Below are 26,382 nucleotides of genomic sequence, written 5' to 3' on the forward strand. Positions count from 1 at the left end.
TCTCATAACTCTTCTCTCGCTGGATTTTATAAATTTAATTATTGTTCTTTAAAAAATTTGCATCTTGGGTATAGGGGTGGCATCCTTTCGGGTGCGGGTGCGGGTTCGGTACTTTATTTATCCGTAAATTACGCAAACATCTAAAATTATTTCTGAATGCTTAAGCTAACTCTCCTCCGACTTTGCTTTGGCTATAGATTGATTTATTTACTCGTAGTAGCTCCAGTATAGGATTCTCTCAATCGATAACGTCTTCCTCCCCATCGTCGACGTTGTCGTTGCTGCCGCCGCCCCCGCCACCGCCGCCACCGCCGCTGGAGGTGCCTCCGCCGGACATGAGGCCGTTGGAGTCCAGAGGCGACTTGTTGTCTCCCTCGATGCTGTGTCCCCCGCCAGTAGCCTCCTCGGAATGGCCGAGGTCGCCGTGGTCCATCAGGAGGCTGTTGTTGCTGCTGTGGCCATGGCCGTGCAGCATACCGTTGCCGTGGCCGTGGCCACCCCCCAGGTGCTGCTGCATCCCATTGTGCGACACTCCGCCGACGCCCACGCCCACTCCCATTCCCGCCGACTGGTGGGTGGAGAAGTGCTGCAAGTGGTGCTGATGCTGGTTAAGCAGAGCACCGAGCGCGTTTTCTCAGACAACGTCCGTGACCCCCACGCCCGTGTACTGGCAGGCGGAGAGCCCGGCGGAGTTGGATCGCGAGACGGGCGAGGGTGCCGAGTAGGGGCTGCCGAAGCCGGTGGCATGCTGCTTGGCCTTCAGCCGCAGGGTGGCAATGCTCGAGGACATGCTGGAGCTCATGCAGGGCTCGGCGGCGGAGCGGTACATGTACGGGTTGGCGGGCGTCGTGTACGGGCAGGGGGCGCCCACGTTCGAGTTGGTCAGCGTGGAGCCCATCGATCCGGGCAGCATCGAGTTGTTCATGCTCACCGCCACGCCGCTGGCGCCCGTGTTGAAGCAGTTCACGGAGTTCTGGTGGTGATTGCCCGTCACCATCGACCCCAGTGGATTCACGGGCCAGGGGAAGGGCTTGGTGCCCAGCGGCGAGGGCACCTTTGTCCAGTTGTTGTACGGGTACGACGTGTACAGCGAGTCGTCGGCGAACGGCTGCATGAACTGTGTCCCGAATCCGGACTTGAAGTCCGCCGCAGCCACAGCGGCGTTCATGGCGTTCCGCTCCCTCTTGCGCCACTTGGCCCGGCGGTTCTTGAACCAGACCTACGGATGATACAGAGCGGGAGAATTGGAGTTAGTTGCAGTTGCGGCAGCCATTTTCTTTTATAATTTATTACTTGAAAATTTATGTATCTGCAGCCAGCAAAACTTCCCCCAAAAAAGCACAGACCCACAGCGCACAGCGCACGGCCCAAAGGGGGCTCTGGCCCCGCAATACGCATGTGCAGTAATTATAAATATACAAATATATACCGGAGTGGAGTCAGAGCCCCAGAGCCATGGCCCTTCCCGTACCCGTACCCGTACCCTGAGTCGTGCCATTGTTGCCTTTTTTAATGGAGAGCTTTATATAAATAAACTCGGCTTGCCACCCCCGCAAAAATGGCGGCCGAGTGGCAGCAGGAGGCAAAGAAAGCTGCGAGGGCGCAAAAATAAATCAAAATTATTTTGCAAACAGAAAGTACACGACAAAAAAATAAAGAAGAGAGGAGAAGCAGCAGCAGCAGCAGCACACAGAAGATAAAAACAAAATGGCAACTTTGTAATTTATTGCTAAAGTTTGCACAGATACACAGATACGGTGTGGAGGGGGGGGAGGGGAGCAAGCAGAGGCCCAGACAAAGACACTCAGATACAGATACAAATGACAAAGAGCTGCGCAGACTTTGTCCAGCATTTTGATGAGTTTTTTTCTCTCAGCTTGCAGCTCGCAGCAGCTTTAAGAGCAACTTGAGACTAACTCGCACATTTGGCAGTGCTCTGGCCCCGACTATTGGATATACGTATTTGGCAGCCCTCTGGCTGAGGCAATTAAAGCACGCAAATTCGAAATTTCACAGAGTCACAGACCATCCCGGGCCCGGCTTGTTGCCGCATTGTTGTAATCCGCATTGCCACATTGTCCTTAAATCAACGCGCCAGTTTCCACTGGCCACACTCTGCTGCGGTATGGTGTGGCGGTGCGGTGCGGCGTGGGGTTGTAGCCCGATAGATTTATGGGCAATGCAGGTCCGCACACCACACCACACCCTTCCCTTTACCCATAGAGCATAGCCCGTGACTGAAGCCTGACACGCGAGGATCTATGCAAAAACTGTTTGTTTTACGGCTGGGAAAACTCTAATAGAGACATTCTGTGGGTGCTGTGCCCATTGCTAACAAGTGGAGAACCGGAAAACTATGGCCGCGTGCCAGCAGAACCATTTAACGTGCAAGTAGACGATTGCCGGCAATTGCTTTAATCTAATTAGTTGCGGCAGTTAATTGAAATCGCATGAACTTGGGACCCAGGAGTAGAGCCACAGTCAGAGGCAGAGTCAGAGTCAGCGAAGTTAGCGTGAGAACGGGGCAAGCTCCGAGTTCCTTTGACCTTAAATCAAAGAAGCAGTAACTTTCCACTTTCCACTGCCATCAATGCCAGCAATGTGTCAATTTGTCAAGGTACATCGCTCAGCCCCATCATCATCATCTGAATCCGAATCCGCATCATCATCATCAGCAGGAGCCCTGGCCCTGCCCTGGCCCTGGCACCATCATCTCCTGCATCATCACGGATGCAAAACTAACGTCATCGATCTCGTCAGCTGTCATTTTCACGTATCATTTAGCAAGTTCCTCAAACTCCCCCCAGCAAAAAAATACGAAAAACGGAAAACGGAAAATAGAAAATGGAAAAAAGGAAGGGGGCAGGGCAGGCAGCTTTTCCCTGATGGCAATTTGATGTCGTCGTTGCCGTTGTCTTTGGCTGAAAAAACGAACAGGGGAACTCTGCGAAAAAGTGAAATATGCGAGAGTGGAAAAACCAGCGCAATTTTCCACTCAACAAACTCCTGCAGAAAATCCTAATTGGTTTTGATGAAAGCATCAATGACACTTCCCCTCCCCAGCCTTTGGCCACCCGCTGGTCCCAGCAACGCAACGCTTCATCAGGTAAAATTGTGGATAGAAAAAAGTCAAATATGAGTGGCCAGAAAAGTGGCCAGTGTTGGCAGAAGTTACGGGACTCGGTTTTTTCTACGGGCTACAGGCTACGGGCTACGGGCCGGAGCTCTCATGATTGATGGCGGCAAATTGCAGCTAAATACGTTTTTTATTTGCTCGCCTGCGAAAGTTAAATGTGTGAAATGGGTTCCCATTTCCGGGCTGTCTCTGCCCCTCTCCTAACAGATAGCCGGAGTGAAAATTGGTTTCGTCATTCCCCAGATAACATCGATAAGGCAACTCTCCACGAGGCGGCTGCCTCTCTACGAGTACACTATGTAAGTACAAACAGTTGCACTAATGGGTGGTCTGATCTCTGGCCATACAGCTGCATGGATGGATGGATGGATGGGATGGTCACATATGTGAACAATAAGGGAACTTAATCAGAGAAAACTAAAGTAGAAGATACGCAAGAGTATGTATACTGGTAATTGGTATAACATACTGAAAAGTACCCACAAAATGAAGCTCCCAAATGTGAACTAACTCTATCACTTTTCACACCCTCATTGTTCGCTATTCTTCAGCAGCATAGTGGGAGCTCTCCTGTTTCATTCTGCCTTCGATGCTCATCCCTGTCCATCCACCACATGGATGCCATTGGACAACAACCATTCCCACCGAGCATATTGTGGCTCCTTTGTGGCAACATTCAATCGCTTTTTTATGCACTCTCGCCGATTCGAATGTTGCAAATGTTGTTCCCATTTCCGGGCCATTGGCGACACCTGACCTGATAAAAAAGGAACGCTAGAAGGAGTCCACTCCCCGCATGGACCCGAATGGGAACGTTTCGATTGAGGGCAGCAAATGTTTTTATGGGCGTTGTTTGGGCCCGACTGCTGGCTGGCTGGTAATTGAATTAAAAAGTGAGTTCTATTTGAAAAATTAAAAAGACAAAAACGATAGACAATGGGACAGACGGGGAGTCGGAGTCGGAGTTCGGGCGAACATATTGCCATAATTGCCGGCGCATGTAAATCCCCGGATTAGTAGCTATCAGGGACCGAAGAAGCAACATTTCCCCCGTCAGGGCTCTGGTGCAGATTCGGGCACTGGGACTGGGAATGGGAATGGGACTGCGACTGGGACTGCAGTTCCCTCTGTTTGCTCAGACGGGGCTGCTCTTTTTTGACAGTTTAAAACCCACCCAGATTTATGCGGCCCTGCTCCGTAATCCTTTTGTATATTTGATAAATTTTATTGCCTCCGCTAGCATTGCTGGCACAATGGGAATCAGAGTCAGCCGGCCGCCGCCTCGAAGTGAGAGTCAAAGTCAAATGTGAGACTGCCACCCCAGGGCCTGATCATGATCATCATTAATTCCTGTGCTGTGGTTTTCTAATTCATTAAACAACCCTCGCTGTGCGATGACAAATTGTCCTGGGCCGGCTCCAGCCTCACTTTGCATGCATCGGGGGATGAACGAGGGACGAGGACAAACCATTTTGTCATCATCATATAATGGACCATAAAACAAACTGTATCAATATTTTATGCATTTAGCTCGCCGTTCGGCATTATCCGAGGAACACATGTTTAGATTGACATCGTTTCCAGTCCTAGCACTCCCCTGAACCTTCACTTGTTCGTTCCTCCTTCTACTGCTGTTGCTGCTGCTGCTGCTGCTGCCGGGCCGCAGCTAATTTCTTTATAAATGTTGTCAAGTGCAGAGAGAGAGAGAGACAGCACCCCTGCCTGGACTGGGGAGAAGGCAGATTTTCTTGGCATATGCGGCAGTGGGGCAGGAGAAGGGAAATTTGCATAGGAAAACCATGAAATATTTGTCAACGCTTTTCATCGCACTTCGCAGATGTTCCTCCGTTTGTCGGCTAATTGCCTTTTCGTTTCGTTTCGTTTCCGTTTCCCTTACTTTACTCTCCGCTGGCTGATGACCCTTTTCTACCTAGACTGCGGGCCACTTCTAACTGTACAATTAATGCCACGCTGATGTCGCCATACGTCCAATGACAATGATCACGATCATCATCGCCGATCATCGATCATGTGTCTATCATATCCGTGCCGTGCCATGCCGCTGTCGTCGTCGCGCTGATTGTCTTCCTGTCCTGCCTGACTGACTGTCACAGCAAATAGATATCGCATTCGATATCTTTCCCGGATCGACATGGGACCATGTCCGACTCGATCCGGCTACTGTCGTTCCCTAGTCATATTTGCCTTGCCCTGCCGCTTGGCGCCACTTACAGTCGTCGCATACAACTCCAATTGTTTGCTAGAACTATCACTATCCCATCCGTGTTTACAAACAATTACAACTGTTGTGCAGCCAAAGATATCTATATCTGGCAGAGCAGAGCTCTCAATATCCACGTGGACTGCGAAGAGGAGTTGTAAGAACTGAAATATCCGTTTCGAGAATATTGGCTCAGCTCTAAATCTGATTCTAATTCGTGCCTTGGTACATCGCTATTTTCCTTTGAGATTTCAGGGTTCCCGAGACTCGATTTCTCTCAGTGCAGATGCACAAGCTCTGGGTACAAATGCCTATGGGCTGGTCTGTTCTGGTCTGTCAATAGAACGGGTATTGGAGCAAACAACACGATTCGATTCCGCGGAGTTCGATAAGCCCGCGGTTTACAAACAGCAAATGCCGCAAACGCAGCAAACTGCAGTTTTAGCTGCTGCAATTTATGGCAACACCACCCCAGCCCCTGCCACAGTCCCAGGCGCAACCGCAACCTGCCCCAATCCCACACCATAAATTCACGCCGCTGCAGGGAAATTGGTTTTTCTTTTTCGGGCATAGGGTTTTCGGTTTCGGGGTTTAAGCCAATGCCAAACGAGGCGACATATTTACGAGTCTGTGCGGCTGCATTGCGGTCGCGCCTTGGCCAGGCTGCCGGATCCTGACCACCGGCCGACCATAATATAATTGGGGCCCGGACAGTAATGGCCGCATAATGTGGCCGCACAGACAGGCAGACAGGTAGACCGGCAGACAGCTGGACAGACTCTCGGCTCCCCAATAGCTGTTTGCAGTTTGCGGTTTGGCTGGCAATTAATAAGAATAATTATGCTCACCCTGACGCGCGCCTCCGTGAGGTTGGTCCACATGGCGATCTCCTCGCGGGTGGACATGTCCGGATATCGGTTGCGGCTGAACGTGTGCTCCAGCTCCTGCAGCTGCTGGGAGGTGAAGTGGGTGCGCTGGCGTCGCTGCCGCTTGTTCTTCTTGTCGTTCTTCGGCTCGTCCGCGCTGGTGGTCATCGGCTCGTCATGCCCGGAATTGGATATGTTCTCCGTCTTGATGGTGGTCTCGTTGACACTGCGGTTCCCTGAAAGAGCAGCAGAAAGATCGCATCAGATGGGGGCGCTCGCTTTCCTAATTTCCTAATTTGTTTGCTGTTTTTATGCCCCACGTCTGGCCTGATAAGCCAGTAGCCAGTAGCCCATAAACCGGGGGCTACCAGCAAGAGAGCGGAATATTTCCCCACATTTGCGTGGCTTCTGCTTCTGGTCGGGGTGGGGAGGTACCGTTACTAATTGCCATGCAACCTTCAGGCGTCGCCACCCAAACCCCCAAAAACACCAAAACCCCCACTAGACCGAACTTCAAACGGAAACCGCTGCGGGAGTTCCACTCCCGGACGGACCAGATTTATAGCCCGTTAATGTATGTTCCGCCGATGTCATCGATCATGCGGCGTGCTTTCTGTGTAGTCCGTGTCGTGGCCTCTCCAACGCCCCAACCAAACTTAATCAAATAAACTAAATGGCTGCGACTGCGACTGCCCTGCCCTGCCCTTCCATGAAATATAATTTTCGGTCTCCCAGTTTTATTCTCAGTCTGATTTTCTCTTTCGCCGTCGTAGTCGCCGTCGCCGTCGTCACGTCGCAAATCAAAGGCATTCTAATCGAAAACTAAACGGACCCGGGCGCGTAGATTTCGCCGACAAAGGTGGAATAGTTGGCCACGCTTTACAAAATTATTATAAATTATGTTTCTTATCGGCGTACAAGGCACAGCGATAAGCAGTATGAGTGTGTGTGTGTGTGTGTGTGTGGGTGGTGGGTAGATACTCACCATCTTTGCGATCCCGACTCCGGTTCGTTAACGTCGATGTCGACGATGTCTGGAAGTTGTTCAAATGGGTGCTATCCAAACTATTCGCTACGGCGGTCATGGAGCTATGACTATCACGGAAATCGCCAGTTTCGGCCCAAACTGAAAAGAACAAGCCAGCAAAGGGCAAGAGAAAATTACAAAAAAATTTATGTTTCAACGTTCACACAGGAGAAGAGCTCTAGGACCCACTATCCACCGTAATGGGCGCTCATAAAAGGGTTTATGGGCTTTTGGTTAGCCCGATTAAGGAGCGGATTGCTCCTGGAGGAGCCCGACTTAATTGTTTTAATGGAAACTCCAGTGCGCCCTCAAAGGGTTGCCCCGCCGCTGCCCTGCAGGCAGATAATCTCGGGCAGGCCCTGCCATAAATCTCCTGCCACTGAATGAGCCGTAGGCCACCAATTGGCTGCCCCTCTACGCAATAATTGCCGCAGTTAGTCACGCCTATTTTAATATTAATTAGTCAGCCATTGACATCCATTTTTGCAGCAGAGTGGGACTCTCCCACCCTGCGCCGATTCCGTTTCGTCATAGATTTATGGCCGTGTCAATTGATTCTTGGGGGTTTTTCACCCGAAGGTGTGCACCCATATGGTCCCGGGGTACCAGGGTACCAGGGTCCCGACTTGCTCCTAAATCTTATGGACTCGCTTCCTGGCCATCCCAGACTCCATCGAGGGAAAGTAATTTATGGCCTTCTCACATGGTGTCAATTTAATGTGGTTTTAAAGTGCCATGGCCAGGGCCAGAGCAGCCCAACTGGAGACACCAGCGGAAACACCAACACCCGTGGCGACATTTGAAACAATTAGGAGAAGGGGATGAGGATGGAGCATCGGAGGAGTCACAAATGTCAGGCGATCCCTCGAGGAAGTCGGGCCATGACTCAATTAGTTTATGGCCAGCCGAATAATTTATGCCGCCGACAACAGCCTCACATGCCGTTGGTAAATTCAAATTTCCACAGAAAGTATTTTTATGGCCTCTAATGAGTGCGTTTAAAGGTAATTAAAATTTGATGGGATCATTACGAGAGAGAGAGAGAGAGCGAGCTACAAGCGTAGGATATGATGGGGATATGATGTGATTGTGATGTATGACAAACAAACAGCGCCGAGGTGTTTGGAAAACAAATTTACAAAGATATATAAAAATATAACGTTGTCTGGGAATTGTTTGCGAATATTTCTTGATATCGAAAGTGTAAACATAAACTAGTGAAACGAAGTCGGATTTTTTTGGAGTTTTCCTTTTATCATAAAGGATTTTGATTTATGATTCCATGGGCAACTTTTCAGCTCTTAATAATACTTCAGACAATCTGTCTGAATATTTCGTACAGTATTTTCATTTGTAGCTACAAATTGTCGCTATTAGTAGCTCTTTGTGTGGAGACATATGTATGTCTGTTGCTGCCACGACCCGGACCTATTCCAGCACATCTTCCATTTCTTCCATTTTTTAGTCAACGCCTCAGTGCAACCACCGAGGATCGCAGAGGATGGGACCTCCACAGCTGAATGACTCTTAATAGCCCTGACTGCTGCTGCTCTAATTTCCCATTCCCCTTCCCATTCTCGCATCCGATTCTCCGTTTCTCCGCTTCTCAACCTGAGCTAAATGGGTCGTCATCGTAAAAATATTTTCTTAACGACACGCTCCACAAAGAAAATCTAAAAGTGAGAAAAAACAACACCGAGAAGAATTCGGAAAAAACGCAGGGAAAATCACGTACAGCGGCGATTTTTATTTGTTTAAATATTTTCCGAACAAACTGTTCTATTTTCTTTTTTGGCCAGCTACTAATTTGAGTTTGATTTTGCTGCATTCGCTGGCTGCTGTCTGACAGGTCGGAAAAATTGTCGTCGTCTGTCAGATGGGCTCTGACATTTGTCGGGGCAGCAGTTGTCGCTACAGTTTTACACCATTTTCAAGGTTTTGTGGGGAATCTATGTATCCGTATATCCGTATATCCGTATATCTGTGTATTTGTATATCTTTATATCTGTGTATCTGTGTATCTGAATGTGAGTGGCAAGTGTCAATAGCTGTGGGCGTTGCTCTGCGCTCGGACATGAGCGTTTTGCACATGTCAAAAGTTGTGACAACAAGTGTCGCCGTCACTTTCGCTTTTCTCTTTTCGGTTTTCTGTTTTGCTTGGCAGCCATTTTGGCAGTACTCGCAAAGTACCTATTTCTGGGGGCATTTGCTGAGCAAACAAACGGGCAATGGGATATTTATTTGGCTTTGCGACTACTATTGTGATTTGGCGAAACAAAAGTCAAAGGCAAACACTCCCCTCGGGGCGGGCGCACAATTAATCATGCAAGAGGTGGGGTGAGAGGTGGGCCGTGAAACTGCAGAAAAATTTGAAATAAATTTTTGCTCTAGCAATGATTCTGTTTTTTTTTTTCTTTTCTATCCTGCACACTGCACACACATATTCTGTCGCTCATTCATGGACAGATTTCCACATAAAAACTTTTGACACACGACACGGCAGCCGGAGCAATAAATTACCCCGAGACTCGGCCGGAGAGACTGTCAGACGGGAGAGCCATCCGAAGACCAAAACAAACAAACAAACAAACAAACAAACAGAGGGACAGAAGGGACAGAGACAGAAGGAAGAACCAACAAAGGATCGAGAGGCGAACGGACAGACCTACGCCCCGAGAACGAGTCGTGATATGTGCGGAAAATGGGAAAAGGACAGCGCACAAGGAAACAGAACTGTCAGGCAGCGGCAACGTTTAGTTGGTGGCCAAAAACAAACGATTAATGTGACAGTTGAATGGGGATTGAGATTGGAATTGGAATTGGGCTGCTGCTGCGGCTGCTGCTGCCATATCCCTTAACCTAGCATTTACCCTCGCATAACCCTCGGTTGTGTCCTCCCCACATCCCTTGTGACAAGTTAGTTGCTTTCCTTGTGGCTGCAGGAAGCGGTAAACCACTCGATGGCCCATAAAAGGGTTAAACACTTGCGGTTCCCGCTCAGAGAGATAAATATTTTTCCAATTTCATGCCACATTTGCTCCTTTCAGGCTGAGCGAAGGTGTTGATGTCCCTGGGAATAGCCGGGATAGCCATATGCCGGCATTGCGATTCCGACTTCGACTGGGATTCGCCAACCCTCTCTCGCACAAATTAGCCCATGAAAATTAGGCAACGGCACGAAAGTTAATTGTTATATCTCCGGACAATGGCCAGCAGGCACATACATATGTTATGGCCATATAATGAGCTCTTGACCAACCGAGCAGCATGCTATAAAAATCACTGAAATCACATTGACATGCCCCAAGAACTACCCTCCAGCCGCCCTACTCCAGCCTCAAGCCCCAAACAACCCAGAGCCAAATTGCATTGGACCCAAACCCAAAACCAAATCCAGACGGGTCCTGGCCAAAACCAAGACCAAGACCAGAACCAGAACCAGGCAAACTCATTAGTTGAGGCGGCAGATAAGACAAGGCAGAAGGACAATCCCCCCAAAAAAAAAAAACACACAGTGACTATGTACACACTATATATGTACATATGTATACATATATATGTATGTATGGGAGTATGTACAGGGGATATGTATATGTCCAGACTGGATTCCATTCCCCCTTCGCTTCGTTGTTTTCCACTGCAATGACTTTGCCAGTAATTTTCTCAACTGTCAGCTCAAATTTCTGCTCCAGTTGATGCCATTGGGTCATTCCGGCCACAAAAACAGAAGAGCACAGGGCTGGCTCTGGCTCCGGGTTCTGGACAAGTTTGTTTCCTCAGATAATCTCTAATGCGACATTTTTACGAAATTGCACGATGCCCGGATAATGAGAAAAGAGGCGGAAAGCAGACAGACAGAGAGAGAGAGAGAGAGGGGGAGAGAGAGACAATCCCCCATGAAGTTTTCCTCGAACGAAGTTCTGCAACGAGGTAATTGCGGTTCAAGCCGCAGACGAGCAGACGAGCAGGCGAGCAATATGGGAGGATAATGGAGAGCAAGTTGGGGTTGTGGCTGCTTGCCATAATGACATTATAATTTATATAAACGAAATCAGTGCCAGGGCGAGGAGAGAGAGAAGAGGGAGAGCAGAGGCAGGACAGATGGATTGATATATGGGGAAGATTCAGCCACTTGCTGGTACAGTGGAAAAGTGTGGAGAGGAACAAGGTTAAACAGGTTCGTTCTCTTGCAGCCATGAACCACTGTGCTCTGCTGTGCTGTGGCTCTGCTGTGCTGTGATTATCCTGCCCGGTCAGCAACTGCAATTTATGGGGTGTTTGGCTGTAACTGTAACTCTGTGGCTGTGTGCAATGCCAAATCGAATGCGATCTCGGGATGACATATGCGAGCAATTTCGAAGAGATTTGCTGGCAATGCACTGGCTGTATCCTTAAAGCTTTAACACTCCCAGTCGCCGGTGCCGAAAAATCGATAAAATGTATTTATATTCATAAAGAAATGCCGTAGACCTGACAAATACAGAAGGCAGCGTGGAATTTAAAGTAGCCAGGGGGTGTAGTAGCCTCACATCCAGGGAGCTTTCCGTGTGTATCCCATGGATAGACAGGCGGCACAAAGGAGGCAGAAAGCGGGTCCTGTCGTGGGTCTGGCTTAGACATTGTTTATGTTTAGAGGGTCACAAGACTCTGGCTGTCTGGCTGCACGTGCCATTAACACTTACCCGGAAGATGGAGATATGTATAGACACACACACACACACATACACAGAGCCGAAGATAACACCGCAGATTTCACTAGAAACAACTCAGCAAACTGTAAAGAACTCCCTCGGCTGTCGCCTCAAGTAATTTCATAATTTTATCAACGGGCATCAGCCACAAACACTGTCAGGGGCAAATAGTTCTCAATCTCAATCTTGTGCCCGTGCTCTCATATCTGTGGCAAGCACTCGGCAAACAAGCTAAGGACTTGGGCTTGTAATAAAAGAAATAGAGACCCTCTACATAGATACAGATACTCTGCTCGCACTCGTAAAGAAAAACATTCTATTATTTGTCGAGCAACCAAAAAAGAAATGTAAACTGCTCTGATTCGGTTTCCATTTTCATTTCGGTTTTGGTTTCTTTTTCTGTTTCTGTTTGGGTTTGCGTTTACTCAAAGCAAATAACGCACCGCGTTGATATGTAAGTGGTGTGGATATAGTCACAGATACACCACAGATAAGTCCCTAATTGCTTGAGATGGTGAAATCCGGGGGGGACAAGGTCGTGTTTTCGTCGTGCCACAGAACTCTTTCAGCTGCTGACAACATAATTCAAAAGCGGACTCACAGCTATTATGGTACACAAAGAGTTGTCGCGCGCGCCCCAATAAAAAGCATCAACTATTCCGATTTTATTGTTCAATAAAAAATCTGTTCTCTGCTCCGTGGGGCTAAATTAGTGTAAAACGTGAACTTGGAATCCTTTGAGCGCAAAAAGCGAAATAAAAACACGCACAGAAGCCATAAAATGATCTCCGCCCATCCCCCAAAACAAAATAGACACAGAAACCGAAACTAAAAGGTGAACATTTCCCCATAAAAAAGTGCAATCGTTAAAAATTATTACCCCCAACATGTACGAGTAGTATATATAAATATAGCATAAATATGAGCATAAATATCTATAAAGCGAATGGCGAACAAACAAATAAATGGTCTGTGGGTCTGTGGGTGGTCGAGTGGGTGGATTGGTGGCTAGCTGAATTCCGGACTGGCCATTAAATTGACCAATAATTGAAAGTCCAATTGCAGCAGTGCACTGGCAGAGGGAGTGGGTCCCTTGGTCTGTCTGTGTCTGCGGCCTGACGAAGGTCCTGGCTGCAGGAGCAGCAGAGGCACGTTGCCTGGCCATTATTTAAACAAGAGCGTAAACAATAACGAGAACAACAGCAGTAGCCAGAGGAGGTGCAGCATCCACCAGAGTGGAAATTGGTTGGCCCGAAAGGGAGTCGTCGAGCTGTTAACGTTGCCCGCACCTGAATTCCGTGATCCTGTGTGTGTGTGTGTGTGTGTCAAAGGATAACTGCAGTCGTGCATATTTTAAATGCGCACAATTTTTGTGTTAAATTGTTTTGGCACGCAAATAAATGGCAGGACATCTGTGGCCAGGAAGGAGTCGACGTCGCCTCTGTGTGGTGTGTGGAGTGCAGAGTGCAGACAAGTGCAAAGTTTGCACGGGCCGTTAACCCCGTGACTGGGACTGGGACTGGGCCCTGGGGGCAGAGTTGACAGGGCGACAGCCAACAAATCTCTGGGCGAAGGCAGACAAATCTGTTATGCAAATGGAAATTCGCTTGCAGGAAGCTCTTTCCATGGGAGCTTTAAATGGAAAGTTTTTGCCCAAGGTGAGAACTATTCTCCATCTCGGGATCATCAATGGAATTATATAGCAAAACTCTGTTTAAGTTTGCCTGAAGCTAGCAAAATCTTACGGCTGCAACTGCTGCGATTCGTTCCTGGCAACTCCCATGACCAATTGAAATGTCATATCGCGCACTTGAAGCTGTGGAATCGTTCACTTTGCCGAGACACCTCCCGCACACTCTGGGCTGGGCACATCCTCTGGCCCGCTTCCAAACTCCCATAACAATTAGACCAAACGGAACAACAAACACTTGACTGCGGGGCTCTATACATATCATATATCCAGCCTCCCTCCGATACAGATGCAGAGTCAAGAGGGAAATTTCAGAATAGAACGGGAACCCAGGGAGCGGCCGGAGTGTCGCCTTCGGCACTACGGCAGAAGGGTGCTCAATTAGCCGTGACATGCGCACAAAATTGAAATTTGTTTAGTTCTTGCGGCCCTCCACTCCACGCCACGCCACTCCACTCGATTCCGATCCGCTTTTCCACTCGTCTCTGGCCATTTGGGTGTTTTTTTCTGGGTTGTTCCCTTTGTAACGCTCTTGTGAAGATTATGCGCTAATGATTGCACAATGATTATGAATATGCATGAGGGGAGGCCCATAAAGCAGCAGCAGCAGCAGCAGAAGGAGGCTGATGCTGACGCTGATACTGAGGCGCGACAAGTGGCCAACAAAAGCTTTGGGCCCGAAAGTTCACAGAGTAGAGAGCGTGAATGATTGCCAAAACGAATCGCATATTGAAATGACAACAGCTGCCGCTGACAGGGGCACAAACAGAGCCGAAAGTCCCATGAATAGCAATGAGAATGCGGACACTTGTTGAGGACAGTGGGGCCCAACAGTATGTCTCGCCGTGTGAGTTATGAACGCACTAATTAGTTGTCAATGCGAGAGATGCCACAGATAAATTTGACTGCAAATTGCCCACTAAATTGTCGACTATGGAATTACGACTGTGGGCCTGGTTCCTAGTGATCCAATAACATAATTATACATATTAAACTTCCCCTTTTCCACCTCTATTCGGTACTTACTTCTGAGTTTCTCGAGCGGCTCGTGCTTCGGTGTGTGCGGCGGGACGACGCCGTGATGCGGATGCTGGGAGTAGCCCCCGACCAGATCCTGGCCTGCGGCCGAGTGGTGCAAGTGGCTGAGGCTGCTGATGGGCATCAGACTCGATGCCATCGAGATGGCGGGTGAGATGCTGACCGAGGAGCTCGAGTCGTGCAGACTGTGGTGGCTGTGGAGGTGCTCTGTGCCAGAGGTGCTGCTGCCACCGCCGTTCACAGTGGAGCTGCCAGTGCTGCCGCTGCTCAGGGCGGTGCTCGTGGTGTTTGCGCTCTCCGCGGATCCTGCCGAGCCGGCCCCGTTGGCCGTGCCAGCGCTCACCAGATCCTGCAGACACAGGCCTGTGGATTCGGCCGACATGGCCTCCAGGCCGCTAAGGGATCCACTGAGGCCGACCCCGCCGCCGTTTGCTATTCCGCCCGGGCCGAGGGCGGTGGCTGAGCTGGTGACCACGCCACAGCCGCCGGCGGTGGCGCGGTCCATGCCGAGATACGTCGGAAAAATGGTGGAGAAGCTCTGGGCCACAGCCTGGTGCGGCTGGTGGTGGTGGTGCAGCGCGGACTGCTGGTGCGCCGGGTGGGCCGGATGGGCCGGATGCAGCGGTGGCAGGTGGTGGTCCCTGCCGGTGAACTTCGTCGTGACGACGTCCTTAAAGTGTTGCAAGAATGTCGTCGTCTTGAGGCCGGTATCTTCCAACTGGGGTGAGAGCAAATCCAAGATGTGGCCGTTCCAGAGCCTCACAGCTGCCGATGATAAGGGAGACACAAGAGGGGGCACGTTAGTAATCATTTGTGTACAATATACTCGTAATTATCGTATAATACGTAGTCGTAGTCGGTCGTAGTTGCTACTTGGTAAGCAGTAAGCAAATCCAGATGGGGCTTGGGCTAGGCTCTTTATCGCCTCGACGGGCGAGGCGAGGGCAAACAGTGGGGCTTAACCCAAACACCAGCCGAATGGCAAGTTAACACCAAACACGTCAAGGGGTTAATACCACTTGGGAGAGGGTCTGTGTCTCTGTCTCTGGGATGCTGGCGGTACGAATGCGAGAGGAGAGAGTGTGCCTCCTACTCAGTGTCGTAAATTGTACGAGTGGTTGTGGAATGACATCGCACCACCGAACCACCTACACCCACACCTACACAGCCACTATCGGAGCGGTGCGATAAGCCTTATCGTTGTAAAATATTTACATTTCTGCGGGGCGAGCATTTCTCCTGCCGCTGATGATTGTTATTATTATTGCACGGACGGGGAATACGTGTATTTGGCGATAAATACCCACCGTGTCAGGGCATCTAATAAATTCTTTTAAAATAAAGAAACCAACCATTGACAGTAGCCCGAAAATAGCCATAAATGATCGTAAATCAATTAGCGACTCTTTCGCGGAAAGACAGTAGAGAGAGAGAGAGCGAGAGCTCCAACCCCACTTCCCGCTCTGCACTCCCGATATCCCGGACAGTCCCAACCAACCCGTAGGCGCTATCAAGGCAAACCAAACCAAACGAAACAGAACAGAACAGAACGGGACGTTGCAATAAATGGTTATCTAATCTCAATCACAACAGAATAAAGGCATTCAAAGGTAAACGCCTGTAAACAGTCTCGTCTGTGTGTGTGTGTGTGCGTGTCTGAGTCTAATAAAGAATCCAAACCCGAACCATAACCCACATACCCAGCCCGCATAAATTCGCAATTGAAAAGAGTTTAATTTAAATTTAATTCGAGTAGTTTTGGTCCCAATTTGCTTGAGCTGTCACTTTCGATTTCTGTTGCAGCTGTGACTTTGATTTCGGACAGGGGGGTAATGGATAATTTATACTTGATAATGCCGCTTGATCTCCACTTGATCCCCAGTGGATTATTGCGGCTGTAATATTAAATCCATTTGCGGTTGTTCCCACAAAACACACAATAATTTCCCACTTGAAGGCAAATTTATGGCCAGCGCGGTGATGGGTCATCTGATGAAATGAAAAGTTTCTGCATTTATTGTTATGAGTATTTATTGCATGATGATTATTATTGTTATTTGCGGGCAGCATTACGTTGCTACGGTGATACGTGTTTTTGCCGTGCCGTGCCATGCCACATGCTGCGGCACAATTTCTGGCTAAATTATCTGCCGCAGTGTCTAATAAATAATCTTGGTTGCCAGAGGCATTGTTCTTGGGGCATTCTTTCCTCTTTTTATGATGCATATAATATATTCTATTTCTGCCCCGTCATTTTATTTCAAAAGTGAGAATTTATTTACATAATGATTCGCCAAGACAAAGAATGCCAGAAATTATTTTATGTCGCTTTATTGCCACAGAGATCTGGCAGCTCGTATGCCGCTACCCCTGCCTCTGGTGATTCTTCTTCCTCTGCAAAGGTGGCAAGATGTTCTTAGGTTCTGCCAAGACTTTCCACATGTTTTCTCTCCCATTTAATTTTATTATTTTATTCAAATTCAGTTTAACATCCCAGCTCTAGCTCCAGCTCCACCTCCCAGGCAGTTCTAGTGCTGTGTACTTAGGTTTTTTCCATGCCTTGTTTGCCCCCACAAAAAGATCTTAATTGTTTAGGTGACGTCAATGGGTTGGCACTGCCATTCCCGAACCGCTTCGCACCGTCTCCCTCTAATTTTTGGAAGCATTCTGGCCTCCAAACCACAGAGAGGCCCCCATTCGAGATGTGCCCCGAACGTGAGGCGCTTTATGGCCGCCATTCCGCGATGATTTATGCGCGACGCGAGAGTCGGACCAAAGTGTTCAGCAGGCTGTAATTCCTTGGTCAACACTCGGTTTATGGGAGGCTCGGCTGTGGGAATCTCTCGTGATCCCTTATATGAGGGAGCCCCTAAACTTTCTTACGTATCGAAAACATGTTTTCCAGGCATCAACCGAATTGACATTGGCTTAGCCAAAGACTTTGCTTCCTTAGAAACAATTCACCGAGATTTCGGTTTATGTGCTGGTGCAATTGAGATGAGATGCTGGGGTTTTACCTTCTGGTCTTATACCATTTACCGGCACTAGTTCTTTTCTGATTTCATGGAATATGTTGGGAAAGGTTTGAGAAAGTCGTAGCTATTAAAATGTATAGATCCATCTATCAATTATTGGGTTTGAATGATGCATTAAGGAAAGTGTTTTTGGTCACTTCATTTTAGATTAATAGATTGTTGAGTAAATACTTGTTCTGGAATATATTGTGATAATATATTGTGATACTCTGCAGTGGTTCCCTGATTTGTTGATGTTTTACTTTATATAAATTTGCTCTAAAATACCAAAACCGATGGCCAATCAAGGAAGGGAATCAAATATAAACACATATATATATATCTTACTCCGATCTACACAAAATATATCCACAATCAAACGTATATCATTCGTTTGCCACTAACCAATTTGCTCACCTCTGATTTTTGGGAAGAGAATTCAATTAATCCACTTGGTGGTGGCCGTTCGATCGGCTGGAACTGGAACTGGGACGAACTTCCGCCGGCGCTGTGGCAGATACTCGTAGATCGATCGGAATCGGACCTTTGGGTCGGCTGTCGGCTGTGGTTCAGTGGCTTTTCTCGGGTGGAAAAAGTCGTGGGCACTGGCAATAAATCAAATTGCTTTCATTTCAGTTTCATTGGTGACTTTACACGGAAATCTTCGGGATATGTTCGCGTGGCGTGGGCGTGGGCGGCTATAAATCGTTGTTTGGGTAGCCGGAGAATCGGAGCTGTTGATGATCTGATCTCTGTTGTTGCAACAGATTGCTGCCAGTTAGTGTCAGAGAGTGTCAGAGTGTTGCGTTGAAGCGCTAATCAAATGCGAAAGAGCATTTAATAGAGCCGTTTATAGTTTTCGCACACGCGGCTGCTGGGGTGGGGTGGCGTCGGGTCGGATCGGATCGGTAAACAGTAAAAGTCCCAGTGATTATGTTAGTGATTAATTTTAAGTAACTCGGGGATATGTTTTTAATGCGACTTTGATGCCCAACTCTCGCCGATGTCGGGGCGCAACGGACACACACGGATCCACAAACAAAACAGACACTCGCGGTGGGCACTGGGGGGCACTGGGGGGGGGCTCTGGCCGGGGATTCGATTGGATTTGCTGTGATTCGACTCTTTTTTGTGCGGTCGTCGCCGACTGTTGATTCTAAATCCGTTTTAATAACTTAATCCGGCGCGTAATTAGGGTAAGTATCTGTGTCTGTGTCTGTGCGGAACAGGAAGCAACTTTGGCAGATATTGTGGCACTCTCAAAACGGAAGCAACGCGTCTGCACCCGTAACAGGACGTGGCTGAATTGAAAACGAATTCGAAAGCGCACGCAAAGTATCTGTTGGATACGACAGCGGTTGGCAGGCCAGCAGGCAGGCAGCAGCAGTAGCAGCGAGTAAAAGTGCGTCAACCTGTGAGAGAGGGGTTGCTAACGGTGCAGTGACAATGGCAGTGGCAGCAGGGGCTGCTCTCACACACACACACACACACTCACGGGGCACGGACACGGGCACGGGGCACACACGCAAAAGATACAGATACACGGCAGCGAACGTTCGGACACGGCGACTGACTGAACTGAATAACGGAATTTGATTTTCCCAACTGCCGCGGATTCGGATCGGGCGGCGATACGAGTACGTACGCCGCCTGCTATCTATCTGCTATCTTATCTGTGTGCGAGAGTGTGAGGGAGATGGTCTTGCCTGCAGCGAGTAGCGAGTGCTCGGCCCGAATGGGAGTGGGAGCGAGAGACAAGCACCGCTCAGTGCCGATAGGACACACCCCCGAATATGTGTGCCACTGCTCGCGCGCTCTCTCTCTCTCCCTCTCTCCCTCTAGCCCTCTAGCACCCCGCTCACACAGAATGTTTACAGTGCGCCATTGCTCTCGGTGCTCTTCCCTGCCACTGCGCGCGCGCACTCACGAACAAACGCACACCACACTCTCTCCGTCTCCGTCGCTGTATCTTTCCCTCTCTTTCTGACTGTAGCTACCTCACTCTCTCTCTCTGGTATTTTGGCTGCTCTCGAGAGGGTTTGATTTGTACTTTTGTGTGTTGTGTTGGTCCTTTGCCCCCACCCCAGCCCCCCGTCTCCTGGCTGTACCATTGTACGATTGCTACGTGCTGCGAGTGCCCACAATGTTCATAATAATAAGGCTACTCTCCTCTCCTCTCCGTCTTCCCTGCTCTGCTCTCTGGCGCCCAGTTTTTGAGGGCTGGCTGTCTTTTTACTGGGTGTCAAGGGCGTTTTGTTATCCCATTATTCTGCGTTAGACCCCGCCATTGTAGTGCCCCTTTGAAAAGGATGGGATAGATGAATGGAAAGGAATGGAATGGGATGGGATGGGAAGGGGTGCTGCTTGAGGCGTTTACAGGGGGTGTAGCTCTGTAGCTCTGGCTCTGTGATTGCGCACAAATAAATAAATAACTGTTCCTTTTGACGTATTCTTCATTGTGTCTGTGTGTGTGTCAGGGTGTGTGTGCGTATATCTTTTTTTGTAGCTTCTCTGACTTCTCTGCTCTGCGCACTCACTCACCCCCCTTTGATTTGTTCCCTCTGCCGCTGTTGGCAGATACTCTCTCGCAAGATACAACAAGGGAAAAACATCTAAGGGAGCAACAATATTTATTAAAATTCACAACAGCTTTTGTGCAGTTCATAATTTTCGTTTTTTCGTTTTTGTTTCACATTTGCCTGCCTCAAGTGGGGCAGAAAAGGAAGGAGTGTATGGGGGTGGGAGATGCTGGCGCTTAAGGGATAAAGGGTCATGCGGCGCCTCTGAAGCTAGAAAAGTTGTACCATTTATATCCTTGTATCTACAGATGCTAAACACGAACAAATTGATATACTTTTGCATGGCCAGCACTAATCATTTTTATTTGATTTCAATTGATGGATGGGATCTGCACTTGTTGGGAACGGGAACTCAAGAAAATACTCTGCAGACTCAGGAAAAGAACAGCAAACACTGTAAGTCGAGAACACGTAGTTCTATGTAATGTATGTACGTAATCTATGCCACAACAGGCCAAAAACTCTTAAAACTCGACTCGAAAAACCTTGAGAACAAATTCGATTTGCTGCAGCGCCTTGGTACATATTTCCCATTGAAAACTTTAATTGGAAATGTCTCAGATTGTTGTAACTACTTGTCCATCCGACTGTCCATCCAGAACGTGCGACAGAGCAGAGATTGCGCACAGTGCAGGGTTCCACCAGTAATCGAGTTGAGCGGAGGCCCTTGAGAGAATCAGCCCCCCCACTTGAGTCGCTCAGACGGGCTCGAGTTGCTGGGGCGGCGAATGCGCTTTGAACTGTGCAGTTCCCTCCCGATACAAATTCACCTGCCAGTTGCATAAGTCATGAGCATACTCGTGCGATCCACCCACTCGATGGGGCACAAGCACAAGGCACAAGGCAACGCACAAGTGGACGGCGTACTTCAGGCCCTGTGCACATTTTTCGGGGTGAGGAAGTGTGATTTGAGGTGATGGGTGCCAGGTCCAAGGGCTAACACACTCACCAGCCAGCACCTGTTCAAAGGGCTATCCCCCTGGGAACTTGAGTTTTTTATTATGCAATCCGATCCGAATCGCGAATGTTCCACAGTGCAATTACAGTGTCCTGTCCCCAGTAGTCCCCTGGCAAATCCCCCATAATCAGCGCTACTTTCCCATTGATGACATGATATCTATTTGTGGGCCAGCGACTGGTACGGGTACGGGAACGACTTAGTCAGGCTGCAATTTCAATTATATGAGAAATTGAAATTAGACTTTCGACTTTGCGATATCGAAAAAAAATATAAACAGAGGGCTGGGTGGCAGGAGGGAACTGACAGTCAGTGCTTGCTGCTCCACCCACGTTATCTGTGCGCTACAAAATGGCGCTACACCTTATAGATGGTGTCTACGTGCCACGAACTGTGTGTCGGCCATGGGGAGGGAGGGGGCAACCCATCTGCATCCTCTTCATCCTTTGATGCTCGCAGAAGGAAAATGCTAATGCCGAACATTCAAGAAGTCGCACGCACCTCAAGAAATTGAAATGCAAAGGCGGTGAAAGTGTCGGATCCGCAGGGAAATGTCTCCCTATACATATACAAGAAGCAGCATTACCAGTCGGAGCCACATTCTCCGACCCCCCCATTCCAATACCCAATACCCAAGACCCATTCCCATTCCCATCCACATTTATATCTACATTCACATTCACATCCACATCCACATCCGCGCCCTTGTTGTCGTCACATTTCCCTTTCTTTCTCTCCCTCCCACTCCCACTCCCCCTTTCCCAATCTCTTTTTTAAGCAACTACCAAAAAGTTCAGAGGCAGCGACAACGACAGAGGCAGTTGAAAAGTTCAGGACAGAGCCATTGCTCAGTCGCCAAACTAATCCGGCCTAATCCCGAAACATGACGAAATGAAATACGATGGTGCGTGGTAGGGAGTGCGCGATGCGATGCGATGCGAGGCGATGCGACAACAACAAAGACGTGGCCCCAATCCACGACGTATTGCTCCCCCATTGCCCGTACTCCGTTCCGAGTCCCAGTCCCCGAAAACTGAACTAATTTTGTATGCCTTATGATGGAGGAGAAAGCCACGCAGCTCGGGGCGCTCTTCTGTGCTCTGCTCTGCTTTGCGCCCTCAAGCAGATTCTGGCAACTCTTTCGCAAAATGGCGGCATTGTTTCCTGCCGCCACTCAACCCAACCCCATTCCTCTCGCTCCCTCTCTCTCACTCTCCCTCACACTCTCCTCTAGCTCCTGTGTCCTTGCCACGAAGTCAATTTTCAGGATTTGCGGCCAGTCTTACATTCCTTAGCGAAAAATCTCTCCGTTTCTCTATGGAAAGCACTTCCCTCTCAAGCAGTCAATAAACTATACAAACACACGCTCACAGATGCTGGCAAGGGGAGTCGGAGTGCCCTGCCCTCGTGTGTGTGTGTGTGTGTGTGTCATGTCCTTGTTGACATTGGCCATGTCAGAGCCACGCAGAATCTTGATTCAGTGCATCCCATGGATTTCGAATGGCATGGAATGGGTACGGAGTATGCGGACTACACCTACAATTCAATCAAACCGCCAAAATAAATTACGATGCTAATTAATAAAGAACAGGATCAGGAGAAGGAGCTCGGACACCCGTCCAGGACACAGACAGACAGAGCTCCACGCCACTCCATCCTCGGCAGCATCGAGCCAGCAGCATATCGATTTAAATTAATTTCTGTTAGAGGATGCTCAAGCGAAAATCCTCCATTACCGTAAAGTACTTGTAACAAAGTCGGAACGGTGTCGGTACGATGCCGGAGTCGGCTCTGGTGTCGTGGCTCGCTCCTGATGTCGCATCCATATGCCGGACGCGACACAAAAAAAAAAGGAAGAGAGTGGGGAAAAGAAACAGGATGAGGAACGGCAACGGCAACGGAAGCAGGCCATCAGACAGGAGCCGGAGCAGGCCAAACAAATTAAGCGACACACATCGTCTACGGGGACGTAGACGGGGACGGGGACGGGGAGAATGGTAGGATGCAGCGGTCCAAGGAGTCGCATAATTTCGGAACGTGGAAAAATATGATGACATTTGTTTCCCCCTTCGCCCCCTTCTCCCCTCGTGCTCACTGCTCTGAGAGGACACTCGACTCTGGCAAAAGTTACATCGATTGCTGGCCGATTTATGCACGGCACGTGGTGGTTTGCTCCTGCAGCCAGGACGACACGGACCCAGACCCGGACTCTGCTCACGCACTCCGGGCAACAGTCCATGCCGTCGCCGTCGCCGTCCCACTCACTCCCCCCGCTTATCTCCAGCCACTCCACGCTGCACTCAACCACACGCTGGTGGCTCCGGCGGCTCTGATTGGTCAGCTTTGAACGTGACTCGCTACTCCATGGTCCCGCCCTCTGATAGGCAGGGGTGTGGCCTCGAGGGCTGCGTGTTACATGCGCAGAGGCCGCACACACATTTCCCCAGGCAGCGAGCTGGCGAGCAGGGGAAGGACGAGTGCCAGGAGCAGGACGACAGCGAGGTTTCCCCTTTGGGCTGTTGCATTTGCTCGCTTTTGGGACGGTCCCAAGACAAACAGCTGTTCGGGATTGATTCGTCAGTAATTTCCTCTCGAGTAGATGGAGTAGGAGTAGAAATGGAGAAGCCCCTGGTGGAGAGTGGGAGAGGGAGGAGGTCTATTCGAGATGGAAATTGGATATGCGAGATAGTAAGCCGGACAAAATCAATTAAGGGTGCGTACAACTGATTATAGCGACATCCAATTGATATATCTGCAAAGTTATTCCATTTGTTGTACGGTAAACAGTACAGTATTAAAAATAAACATTTTCTGAATGTAACTTGGGATGGATATATCTAGAATATATCCATAGAGTTTCTTCCGCTCCCGAAACGAATGCATTGCCCAACCTTTTGCCGGAACAACTTCAAAGGTTGTGGTTGCACATCAGAGACAGCAGGGAACCAACCCACCAACCCACCCACCCACACACCAAAACTCATCGTCAAACATGGCTAACGCAGTGACAGGGACAGAGGCACCACGAAATGGCTTGGCTTTCTTTCAACTGTTGCCGCCCCGTTGCCGCAGTTAAAAAGGGCCGACAAGAAATGATCTCGGCCATGGAATGGAAGTTATCGCGCCCTATTAGCACTATTATCGATACTCCTCCGATATCCGGGAGTCGGGAGTCGGGGGCAATGACGCAGTTTCCCTCCGCACATAATTAATTAATAAATCAACAAAGAAAAATCATCATCAGCGGTGGCAAACCAGAAGCTAAGGAATGCTTATCACCAGGCCAGGCGGGAACGGGGGCCAAGGTAATCCATCAATTTTTTTTGGGGGGGAAACGAGCGAAAAACAACGAGAAAAACTAACAAAGCAACTGCAGGCCCAAAGGCCCACAGGCCCACAGAACATCAGAGACGCCGCCTGCCCATGTCGAAAAGTTTGATTTTTGGCTTTTTATGCGCATGGATTAAAATGGGGATTACAATATCAAAATGTTTGCTTATGATTTATAGCAGCCGAAAGACAGCAGCCGCACTCGTACTCCAGCAGTGTGGGAGTGGCAGTGGGAGTGGAGTGGGAGTCGACTGGGTGACTGTATCTAACCGTAGACATGGTCGGGCGTCGCTCGTCGTCCGTCGCGTCTATCGCCTCGCCCCCATCGATCCATATCCCTCCTGATGCGTATTCCCCGGCCATATGTCCGATCTGTCGCTGCCCGAACCGGAACGGAACGGAACTGAAGGGAACGTGAGAAATATTGGACTGACTTAGTCCAGTGGTTCAGCGTCGTAAGCCCCCCGGATCAAAACTGTGGGCCCCCCGATGAAGTTCCGTTCGACGTTGATGCGGCCTAAGAATGTGTGATTACCGATTTATCCATCACAACGGGAAGGTATTTACCATATTCATATTCATATTCCACGGACAGGCAGGTGCCTGTGCCCTCTCACATTCTCACGGCAGTCCGCTCAAGGGGGCGGGCGGCTATATTTGGCTTAGGATTATGAGATGATGTCTTGGGCTTACTACTGCTCATCCAGAGGGTGGACGTGGGAAAGGCCTCGGAACCTTCCTCAATGGGCAAAGGGGCAGTACGGGAATGCCTTGCGGGATCCGCAGTTCGTGGTTGAGTCTCGGGTTATCTTGTTTGTTCAATTGATCCAAGGTGGAAATGGAACTAGAAAGTTCTCAGAGTGGCAATGCACTCCCTGACCTTAACCTTGACCCATTTAAGGTGTGAAATATTTATTTAAGGGAGTTAGGGGTGCAAATAAACACTATCTTCTATGGAGCAATTGTACAATGATTATAAAAATATATTTTCCTGAATCTTTGGTGAAAGTTTTCTTAACAGAAGATACTGCCTCGTATATCTGCCATGGCAACCGATTTTGCCAGAGGGTTCGAGTGGGGGAGACTGTGACATTTGAATATGCCAGAGCTCTTTGTTATTTTTATATTTTCAAATTAAAAAATAAAAGCTGAGGCTGCCGGGGACTTCTGTTTCTTGCAAGCCAAAGGGTGGGAGCAATACGGGGGTCTTTCCCTCTTTCTGCTCAGGGGTTGACTGAGCCAGAGAGATATTTATAGAGCGTGATAAGGAGAGCGGGGAGGGAAGGGGAGGGGACACCGGGCGTGAGAAATCCTTGACACGCGCAAACGCTTTCAAAATGCAAAAATAAATAATTTCAATTTAAATTCCTTGTTATTTTTTGTTCTCTGTTTTCTTTTTGCCAGTACGCCTGCAATTGTGATTGTGATTGTGGTGGCAGTGGAAGTGGAACATAAGTTTTCCCTTTGTTTTCCTTTTGATTTTCCTGCTCGTTCATAACTTTCGGGTGGTGGAAATTAATTAGATTTGCTCGAGAGGAGGCGTAGATACCCTAAAAAGTCCCACCAACCTTCGACTGTCTTTAATTTCGCAATTAAATGCTTAACTTTACAGCCCCTGCGGTAAGCGGGCAGCGAACTACCCAACCAGCTACTGTGTGCTGCTGGCCAATGTGCATTCTTTATTGGCAGTAAGTACTATCCACCTCCCAATGGAGACCACTCGGAGACCACTATCAGCAGCGGCTAAGCCAGCTTGTCAATTTCGTATAAAATTTATTATTTTATTTGTGTCAGGTTTCAGGTTTGAGGTTTGAGGTTTCTGTTTCAGCCTC

General features: G+C 48.9%; 2 protein-coding genes across 4 annotated transcripts in view; one reads left to right on the top strand and one right to left on the bottom strand.

Annotated features, from left to right (window-relative positions):
* Nucleotides 1-26,382, top strand: part of LOC111068376 — a 66,123-nt gene that overhangs the window by 34,175 nt on the left and 5,566 nt on the right. Inside the window, exon 1 of one of the 2 annotated variants that reach the window (XM_022357834.2) lies at nt 25,050-25,109. The exons of the other annotated variant lie outside the window; for it this stretch is intronic. Coding sequence (XP_022213526.2) covers nt 25,074-25,109 — 36 coding nt within the window. The 5' untranslated portion in view covers nt 25,050-25,073. Of the gene's footprint in view, nt 1-25,049; nt 25,110-26,382 lie in introns of those variants that run through there. 2 annotated transcript variants of the gene reach the window in all.
* Nucleotides 635-18,579, bottom strand: LOC111068334 (pituitary homeobox homolog Ptx1). 2 transcript variants are annotated; one of them, XM_022357740.2, is made up of 5 exons: nt 18,101-18,579; nt 14,658-15,434; nt 7,209-7,349; nt 6,206-6,459; nt 635-1,219 (listed from the first exon to the last, which is right to left on the bottom strand). In XM_022357740.2, the coding sequence occupies exons 2-5, from the start codon at nt 15,172-15,174 to the stop codon at nt 635-637; spliced, it is 1,497 nt and encodes a 498-aa protein (XP_022213432.2). In that variant the 5' UTR covers nt 15,175-15,434; nt 18,101-18,579. The 2 variants fall into 2 exon arrangements, with proteins under 2 accessions (XP_022213432.2, XP_041447519.1); XM_041591585.1 differs by having other exon boundaries at nt 7,209-7,364.

The sequence above is a fragment of the Drosophila obscura genome, unplaced genomic scaffold (assembly GCF_018151105.1).
Source record: "Drosophila obscura isolate BZ-5 IFL unplaced genomic scaffold, ASM1815110v1 contig_150, whole genome shotgun sequence".
Classification (NCBI taxonomy): domain Eukaryota; kingdom Metazoa; phylum Arthropoda; class Insecta; order Diptera; family Drosophilidae; genus Drosophila; species Drosophila obscura.